The sequence below is a fragment of the Branchiostoma floridae genome, chromosome 12, assembly GCF_000003815.2.
Source record: "Branchiostoma floridae strain S238N-H82 chromosome 12, Bfl_VNyyK, whole genome shotgun sequence".
NCBI classification, from domain to species: Eukaryota; Metazoa; Chordata; class Leptocardii; order Amphioxiformes; family Branchiostomatidae; genus Branchiostoma; species Branchiostoma floridae.
Window position 1 is genome coordinate 19795162 of NC_049990.1, and position 10176 is coordinate 19805337.

Below are 10176 nucleotides of genomic sequence, written 5' to 3' on the forward strand. Positions count from 1 at the left end.
CCCCCCCAACACACACGCACACCTACCATGGTTACGAACGAATTCTTGTTTATAAGTCTTCAAAAAGAAATCTACAAAAAAATCTACAAAAGCTCTGCAACCTTAGCCTTTACATTTAACAGTAACCTACTGTCGTGAATACAAATTGTGATATTTTTTTACAGTGATAACATTATCTGTTAGGTTGGAAACAACAGTTCACATATTCTAGTTGCATACATTAACTTATGCCTAGGTTACACATAGCCGAATTTGGCTCCCGACTCGCTCCCGACTATGGTTTAGGAGTGACTCGGGAGCTAGTCGGCTGTAGTCGGCTGGCGTTCGGCTAAGTCGGCTGGCGTTCGGCTAAGTCGGCTGCCGTTCGGCTGGCGTTCGGGACATGTTCGGCGCTAAAAGATAGGCGTGGTCAGACTGCTCCCGAATACCAGCCGAACTGAGTCGGCTAAGGGTCGGCTGGTGTTCGGGAGCTAACTTCGGCTATGTGTAACCTAGGCATTAATGGTTATGAGATCCTTAAAGTACCACTTCTCTCCTACTCACCTCTTCAGTCTTGTTAGGTCTGTGTTGTCCTGAATACTCTTTGAAATTAAGAATTGAGGCCTAATTCTTGTAAAATGCGTCTTTAATCCTCGAACTGGGGGGTTGAACTGACCGCTGGGCCCGAAAACATCATGGAAAGTCCCCACTTCTGACCGTACCTGTTTGTACCACGAGTAAGTGAACTTTGGTATCCAGCAAAGGCAAATAATGGACTATACCACTGACGCGTTAGCCAAAGGGATCGAGGTTAATAATACAAAAGTACAAGCACAAATAAACTGAACAAAACTTGCTCGTGTGTTAAAAGCCATAGCACCTCTATTATTTTGCAATGCATGAAATATTGATTAACATGATTCTCCCTGTAGATATACAATTTGTTGGTCAAAGGTTTTCATGTAGAACCACAGGCAGTTGTTTACCTCTATGTAACGGTGACCCGACGTGTGCCGTATCTTAAACAATAACGCACGCTACGTGATACTGTAAATGCATTTACGTAAGTTCGGGGGGATTTAATTTCGCGGTAGCGTGAAAAATGACTTTTCGCGGTGGATTTAAGTTCGCGGTAACACCATCGACTGGAAAATATTCGCGGTGGATTTAAGTTCGCGGTGAAGTGGTCACCGCGAAAACCGCGAATATTAATTCACCGTGTACATTTCTGCATTTACAGTATGTGGACGAAGAAAGTAGAACTGTATGTTCGATGCTTGGCCCTTCGGCTGTACACGTTATTTCTTAATACCTGAATATTCCGCTTCGTCACAGCCCATATTATAGCGTTCATGGCGTTTCACAGCCATATCACATGGACAGTCGACTAACGAGGTTTTGTCAAAATTGACCTTGCTCTTTTCAAACAACCTTCCTTGACGTAATACTCAGGTGTCCTGAATTTAAACATTATTCGGTTGAAACAAAAGGTGGTCAGACAGGCAGACGATAAAAAAACAAAACAAAAAACATTTTTCACGGTGCTTTTCAGTTCGCGAATCGCGGTGAACATATACTTTTTACAAGACATTTTAAGCAACACTATTACTGAATGCAAGCATTCCTGACGAATCCCCAAAGTCGTCCTGAAGAAGTCTTCGACTTTATTGTCAAGGAATGCTGCGCTAGATGCGTTTTCATACACGGCTTCGATTCGGTGGTCTTGATTAGCCCCTCTTCGGAACCGAACGTTCTCAGTTAACCTACCGTACTATGGCGTTCCAGAACACCAGAAGTCCGTAAAGTAACAAACATAACATCACAATAGGCTGTTCCAGGTAACAACCGGTTTGTTGTTGTTTACTCAGTGACAATCCGTCGGCGAGAGAAGCAAGACGCGCTCTCTTTTTCTGCGAAGTCACAGACCAGAATAAGTGTGTACATTGTGAAAACCTAAGCTATATGTTGGTTGAGAATTGTCCGCGAAAGCTGTGAGTTTCCCCGAGAAACATTAGTATTTCGCTTTATCGATCAATACGAGAGAGTCTTGAACTAAACTTTTGTGTTTCAAAGCACCGTCAGCGGGAAGATGCAGACCGCTAGAGTGGCGCTAGGCGTCGCCTTGCGGGTCTGTCCCAGAACTGCAGTATACACATACACTAGACAAGCCGCAGGTAAGAAACGATAAAAATCGTGTGTGTTTCCTAATTAAGTTCTTCCGATCCTTGTGTAGCTTTTTACAGTATACTTCATGATCACACAGTATATGATTCCTTATGGGATTACTAACGTGGCCGCTGTCAGTGTTAGTAAATGGTTCAACTTTTTATTCGTACCATTCACCCTAATTTTTTGGGTAAGCTTTAAGTCGAGGTGATTCAACAGATTCAAATTGACAACGTGCTACGTGTATTCTAAATATCATATTTTAATCATAATGGTGTACTAGTACATTGTATAACGACAAGTATATCAATAGACCGAAAGATGTGAAGATATTAAAGATATTCTATCAAATCTTTCTTTGTTAGGTGTGCATATTTCCGACATACACGTGTAGCAGTAAAAATGTATAACACACAAATTGTATAGTCTAGAATATCACACAGTCTCAATCGTTCCGATCAATTTTGCTTCTGTCTCTTCTGTCATTGATTTCTTGTTCATAACAAGCTGGAAACAAAAACATTACATAGGTCACCAAGCCTGTGGAACCAATGCCTCTTGACGTTTACTCTTTTTTTTCATTTCTTCTGGACAAATTCTGTATAATTTTGCCGCCCAGGTATGGTACTCGTCCACACTTCCCCACCGCACCCTAGCGGTTCCCAGCAGAACTGCCTCCGTCCGGACATGCCGTACAAGACCGGCCATGCGGACTGGAGCGGTCTGGACCTGGGGCTCTTCATCGGGGCGGGCGTTCTTGTCACTGCCGGGCTGTATGAGGTGACCTTTTTTACACTTTTCATCTCTCTAAACTAGATATGATACGGTAACGGTTTGAAATATCACAAAGAATGACTTGTAAAACCAAGATACTTGCATTTTACCCAAAGTATTGTTTAGTGTGACAGCTTGGAGGGAAGAACAAACTTTTGACTACTCAAATCTAGGTTTATAATGCTAAAGCGGGCAGAGATGTGGTTAACGTTAAATGTTTCTTGGTGCTTTTTGAGCTTGAACTATTTGCTTCTCTAAGTACTGAAACTTTGTCGTCATGACTGTTTTCCGTACTAGCTGACTAGCAAGTTGGTATGTCTCAAACTTAGTTCGTTTTTTAGTCTAGGCAACACAAAGGAAATGGCAGACCACAACAAAGCAGACGAGTCGTCTAAAAATGACGTCACCGTGTGTAATGATGAACAGGAGCCGATCAAAGAGCTGATGACGTCCAACTCTGACATCAGTGACCAGAAGTCAACTTCCGCGTGTCCTTTCGGAGGGGGCCAAGTCTCCGAGGGGAACGCCGGAAAGGACCACAACGTATATTTATAAGACTTCTCCTAGAATGTAGTAACTGTTGAATGTACCAAAACGGTGGATGGTATTAACGTGTTAATTCCTTTAACGGGCGGAAAGAAGGTGAACAAAGCCAAGTTTACTCTCATACGAAATCATCACATCGTTTGGTCATAATACAAAGGGGTTATTGAATCTGATAATGAACTCTTTTAATTCTCCTCAAAATTCAATCATATTTAATATACTATATACATAAAACATTCATATTGCTTAATCGTAATGAGGTATCATTTTCCAGCCTTACAAACATAACCATCATGATAGTGCATTGTGTCTGTCAGTCTAGTATGCACTTTATAACATTGCAAAACGAAAATACAGACCTCATCATGTCATATTCTTTTGTAGCAGCTTAAATATCATATGCGTCCTACTTTATATGTTGACGTAAAAGCGAATTCTTGCCCAAGGGCTAATTTCAGGTATCATGGAAGGGACATACAAATAGTGCAATGCAATATATCATGTGTCTGCTCTAGTCTAAAAGATAACTCTATATTCTGACTTATTGGGTTCAATGTCCTTTACTGAGAAAGGATGACGATGGGTCCAACCTGTTCTATTATATGTGGGGGGTTCGTGATGTTAGGAGGAGAGCTTACTATAAAGATTCTTATAGCTCCTCTTTTCGTAATCTTACAAGGAACGGTATCGTAATAAAATGTGCTTTATATTCCACCATGTTTGACGTGCTGTATTTTTCTTGCCTACACAAGTAACTTCTTGATAAGATAATCATACAAATGTAGTTTTTACTACTAGTATACGGTGTCTGTTTAGTAGCATAAATTATGTAAAATACAGAAACAGACATACAACGACTTTTACCAGAAAACCAATTTTCCCTCAGAAAAGTACTGAAATTAAGCATTTTAAAGTAGTTTATGCCCAACATTTTACTTGGTTTATTTTACCAACTATCTAATGCCTATCTACACCAAATTTCAGGTCATCCCGTTGTAATACCAGGTACAGTGGGCCAAAATATACCGTTTTGGTCAAACATGATCTATAAACCTAAATAAAATCATTTTAGAGGCAGATATGAAAAAAAAAAAACTCAAACTGGCCAATTTTCCCGCGTTTTCCGCCAAGTAACATTTACTTGATTGTCTCAACTAACCGTACCAAAGTCAACTCTGCCGAAAATGATGCGGAATGTTGGTTAATTCAACGACAAAGACTTGTTTTCTAACGTTCAATGCATGCGTAATGAGCATACTGACTTATTAGATTCAATGTCATTTTCTGAGACAGTGGATGACAACAGCTCTCGATGTTATAACGTTAGGAGAGCTTACTATGAAGATTTTAAGAGCTCCTCTTTTCGTAATCTTATAAGGAACGGTATCGTAATAAAATGTGCTTTATCTTCCACCATGTTTGACGTGCAGTATTTTTCTTGCGTACACAAGTAACTTCTTGATAAGATAATCATACAAAGGTAATTTTTACTACTTGAATACGGTGTCTGTTTAGTTACATAAATAATGTAAAATACAAAAACAGACATATAACAACGTTTACAAAACCATACAACACCTTTTACAAAATAAGTGTGAACTCGGCCCAAGCTGCTCAGTGATTGAAGATAGGCTGGCCAACGAGGCAATCCGCTGCTAGACTAGGACATGAAGCGATAAGATATGATGATAATGACAGAAACAGACAATGCAAGTTGACAAGAGGACAACTACATAATGTCCGGCGTTTGGAATTCATTGGCACAAAGTTTCATTGTAGCAAGAAAGTTTGATTTGGTGTTCAGTAGATAGAATGTCATCAGACATGTTTATCATTCACAATCAGTAAAAAAAATGATTTGAGAACAACTTGTGTCACCCTTGACAAGGCATGCATACTTCAAACTGAAATTGGAATAATGCTATTCATAATTATATAACCTAGGAAAATGATGTGATTATGTGATTTATAAATCCCGGAACAAGTTTGTTTCTAATTAAACAACAAAGTTGTTGTACTTTTTGATAATCTTCTTCATCTTTGTCAATATAGCAAAATAGATAGACTTTCCTGTCATCACCAACATTTCTCCAAGTGATTTCCAAAGTTTTGCAGTAAGCAGATAATGTACAGGTGCCCGGTGTTCTCGTCACAAACACTCTCGCTGCATGTGTTGCGACTGTTCGTGATAGCTGGCGGCCTTTTGGTCATCGCCAAGGAGCCTCCAGGCCTTTCCCAAGTTTTTTAGTGCAATGGCGATATGAGGATGTGCCGTGTTCTCACCATAGATAATCCGCATCATCTGTAGTGACTGTTCCCAATAGCTGACGGCCTTTTTGTAATAACTAAGGTTCCCCCAGGCGTTGCCCAAGTTGATTAGAGACATGGCGATACCGGGATGTGCAGTGTTCTCGCCATAGATAGTCCGCTCCATCTGTAGTGACTGTTCGCAATAGCTGACGGCTTTTTTGTAATCGCCAAGGATCCCCCAGGCGCTCCCCAAGTTGTTCAGTGACTTGGCGATAACAGGATGTGCAGTGTTCTCAACGTAGACAGTCCGATTCATCTGTAGTGACTGTTCGTGATAGCTGACGGCCTTTTTGTAATCACCAAGGTCCATCCAGGCGCTCCCCAAGTTGTTTAGTGACGAGGCGATATCAGGATGTGCAGTGTTCTCACCATGATTAATCCGCTCCATCTGTAATGACTGTTCGTGATGGCTGACGGCCTTTTTGCAATCACCAAGGTGCCTCCAGGCGAGACCTAAGTTGTTTAGTGACGCGGCGATATCAGGATGTGCCGTGTTTTCACCATAGATAGTCCGCCTCATCTGTAGTGACTGTTCGTGGTAGCTGACGGCCTTTTTGTAATCACCAAGGTCCATCCAGGCGAGACCCAAGTTGTTTAGTGACGGGGCGATATCAGGATGTGCAGTGTTTTCACCATAGATAGTCAGCTCCATCTGTAGTGACATTTCGTGGTAGCTGACGGCCTTTTTGCAATCACCAAGGTGCCTCCAGGCGAGACCCAAGTTGTTTTTTGACGCGGCGATATCAGGATGTGCAGTGTTTTCACCATAGATAGTCCGCCTCATCTGTAGTGACTGTTCGTGATAGCTGACGGCCTTTTTGTAATCACCAAGGTCCATACAGACGAGACCCAAATTGTCTAGTGACGCGGCGATATCAGGATGTGCAGTGTTCTCACCATAGATAGTCCGCTTCATCTGTAGTGACTGTTCGTGATAACTGACGGCCTTTTTGTAATCACCAAGGTTCCTCCAGTCGTTACCCAAGTTGTTTAGTGACGAGGCGATATGAGGATGTGCAGTGTTCTCACCATAGATAGTCCTCGTTATCTGTAGTGATTGTTCGTAATAGCTGACGGCCTTTTTGTGATCACCAAGGTCGCTCCAGGTTTAACCCAAGTTGTTAAGTGACGAGGCGATATCAGGATGTACATTGTTCTCACCATGAGTAATCCGCTCCATCTGTAGTGACTGTTGTTGATAGCTGACAGCCTCTATGCGATCACCACTTTTACGACATGCTTTAGCTAACTTTGTAAGTGTTTGGACAATGTCAGAATGTATGGATGTTTCACTAAATCTGGTTTTATAGTTCTGCAGAAGCTCTTCCAAACATACCTTTGAGTTAGGGTAATCACACAGACTATTGTATATCTGTGATTTTAGTTGCAAAGAATTGTCAAATAGTTCTAAAGCATCTCCTGGCGACTTGATGATATTGGAGACAAAGCGCTTCAAAGGTGTTGCTGTGAAATAGTATCTCATGAGCTGTTTTGCATTTGAGATGTAAAACACTTTCCTTAATTTTCCCCCTAGATCTGTTTCTGTCGGCATGGACGATAATACTGACATATTTTCCACTTGGCCATGATTGTTCATGTATGTCCGCAGCCTCAGTTCTGCTGAGATGCTGACCATCACCATCAAATGATGCGCGTTTTTGTCATCAATGACACCATTCCCCTGCATCTTTGCAATTGTCTCCCAGATTGTCGTCGGTTGTATTTCACGACGCAATGCCCAACATATGACGACAATGCTTGAAAACCGATAGATTTCTTTTTTAACATTAAGCAGACTGTCGCTTAGGACATGTTTTTCAAAATTTTGGGAATTCTCTGTTATTATGGCATTTGCGAGTAAGGAGGGAATTTTTCTACTGTCTTCACGCAGTGTCTTAGTCCATAAAGACCTATATCCATCGATCAACTCTTGCTCTCCTGCGATTAAAGAAACATTCCCCAGGACACTTGCAAGATGGTAGCCTTTCTTTAAACGGAACGTGACATTGTCTTCCAGGAGTTTTACCATGTTGCTGGGTGTGCGGATAAGTTCAGACGGTTTACCCCTGCCTAACGGAGTCTTGCATGCATGTGGCATGGCTCCATCGAACGAAAACCCGCGCGGTGTTACAGAGTCATAGTACCAGTTGTCCAGTGGATCGTCTGAATAGAAATCATTAAGAGACTTAATTCCCATGGCAGGAAGAATAGTTTCTCCCAGATTGATTACTTTGAGATGCAGGTAGTGAGTGAGGTTGCGGAAGTAGGTGACATTATTTTCAGTTTCCTTGTCTATCAAAATGGCAAATTCTAGGTCAGAGTACGGTGTTACTAGACCTGTGGCTTGCGAACCCAAGCCTATCATGGCGTACTTACAGGGAGGGGGACACATTACCTTTATACATTCATCTATAAGGCAAACAATAAGCGTTCTTCGCTGATACAGTATTGTCTGAAACAATGATTTGATTGCTTCCACTCTCCTCTTCTCCACTTCTGTGATATTTGGGTCGTCCTCATCAAGGCTGTAAGGATCGGCTTGTTGTTCAATCTTTTCGATTTGTTTTTCTACTTGGTGTCGGTCTTTCTTCAACAGGGTTTTGTGTTTGTCTACGTCATCGATGTCTACCGTTTGTGTAATACCCAGGACGTGCTTAACAAATGATTGGGTTATCAACTGGACTGTTTGTTTGATGTCACCTTGGTCTTTTGTTTTGGATCTTACCAGTGCTGCGTTACACAGTGCTGCTGCCTTGGTGAAGTCATCACCATCTTTTGACAGCATCCCTCTCTTCAGATAGACATCACTTAACTTTAACAGTGGCCCCACCTCTCTGCTTGACTCTGTGTGAAACAAAGGCATCATATGATAAAAGAGACTTTTTCTCGGTAACAGCATGGAAATTCTTTTTAAGTACATCATCATAACGTCATTGATAGAATAGATTGTGTTGAGACGAATTTATGCAAACTCATGTAGTTATTGTAATAAGTAGTTAGTCACCTTTCCCATGAACAGCCTTCAACGCAGCTGCAAAGTTCTGTTCTGCCGTGTCCAGGTCCCCTGTCTGCAGGGCCCTGCAGCCCTCCTGCAGCTGTTCTGCCATGTCTATGTCCCCTGTCTGCAAGGCGCTGCAGCCTTCCTGCAGCTGTTGTGCCATGTTCCATTCCCGTTCTTTGTTGTTACTGTAAATATGTGATTCAAGTAGGAAGTTAAGACAAGAATTGGTATGAACCTTTGACCACTCAAGACTGAGTCTATATTCCGCAGAACAATAGGGCCTGTCAATTATATGCAGAGTTACCCTTCTACTGTGACACGCTTCCTCAATCAACGCTTCAACTTCGGTTTCTCCGGAGTATGAAACAGTATCAATCTAATTTATTACATGTATTATAGTTAACATTGCAGTACAACATACGCACAACATATTAGATGAATGGGCCTACATAATTACTTAAACGGTATCGATAATGTGCTAACGGCTCCACTCCTGTGGCAACGCCAAAATACCGTATTAAAGACACTTGCGTATTGATACTACCTTGAAAATGACTCTCGAATACCTGATGAATGGTGATTAAGAACCACGTATAATGTACCGTGTATTGTATTGTGTGTTTGGCTCACAAACAAGTCCTGAAACCCAACGCCATGTGTTAAAAACATACCAACCTGTTCTGGAATTCCCCTGTCCGGAGATGGCGTGGCAGTTTCAGACTTGTGGCTACACTTTGCAGGGCAACCTGAATGTTGATAAAACAAAAGAAAAAACAAAAACTAACGAGGTAAGAATATAAAATTGTGGCCAGTTGTCGTCTCTGTCCTAATGTAGTAATGATAACTTTATCCCCTTAGCCTTTAGTAAGTGGAATGCCCCTGGGTGGAGCCCTTCCGATCATCAACGGAACTCCCCTTTGACTGTTACGTGTGGTATGAGGGACGACGCGCACATGTTCAGGACATGGGACCACAACGTCCTTGTTCCCTCTTGAAACAAAAATGGCAATAAACACGATGATTGAAATAGTGACTCTTGTCTCTTACAGTCTTGATAGAAGTAAAGATTAGACAAACCAAGCCTGGGAAAGAATGGACTGGATGTTTATTATTAGTCTTTAAGTTTAGCATCATTTGTTTGGCTGGACATTTTTGTCGCCCTTGTGCATTAGTTTTGGGGTCTTCATAGGACGTCATCCATAAAATTAAGTCAGTGTGGCCTGTCATCTTCTGCTTGGTAAGACTTATTCTAGCAAGCAAACAAGCAAGCACATACGTTCACAAACACACCAAAACCTATACTTTCATTTTTTTTTTCGAAAGATAAAGATTTAAGACAAAGGGAACTCATTTCTACCCAACAACAATAGTCGTGAATTATGTCTCCAACCTAATACTCT

The 10176-nt window shown here is 41.5% G+C and overlaps 1 protein-coding gene across 1 annotated transcript; it reads right to left on the bottom strand.

Annotated features, from left to right (window-relative positions):
• Positions 1-6883: 6883 nt before the first annotated feature.
• LOC118427154 lies at positions 6884-9588 on the bottom strand. Its single transcript, XM_035836791.1, has 3 exons — positions 9452-9588; positions 8780-8961; positions 6884-8619 (listed from the first exon to the last, which is right to left on the bottom strand). Exons 2-3 carry the CDS (start codon positions 8934-8936, stop codon positions 6884-6886), a joined length of 1893 nt encoding a protein of 630 aa, XP_035692684.1. The 5' UTR covers positions 8937-8961; positions 9452-9588.
• Positions 9589-10176: the final 588 nt, after the last annotated feature.

What these genes read in the sequence shown, in the direction of transcription:
- LOC118427154 (XM_035836791.1), bottom strand. Translation starts at nt 8,936, where the DNA reads ATGGCACAACAGCTGCAGGAAGGCTGCAGCGCCTTGCAGACAGGGGAC. An exon ending in GAAGGCTGTTCATGGGAAAG is followed by an intron (nt 8,620 to 8,779) that starts GTGACTAACTAC and finishes TGTTTCACACAG; the next exon opens with AGTCAAGCAGAGAGGTGGGG.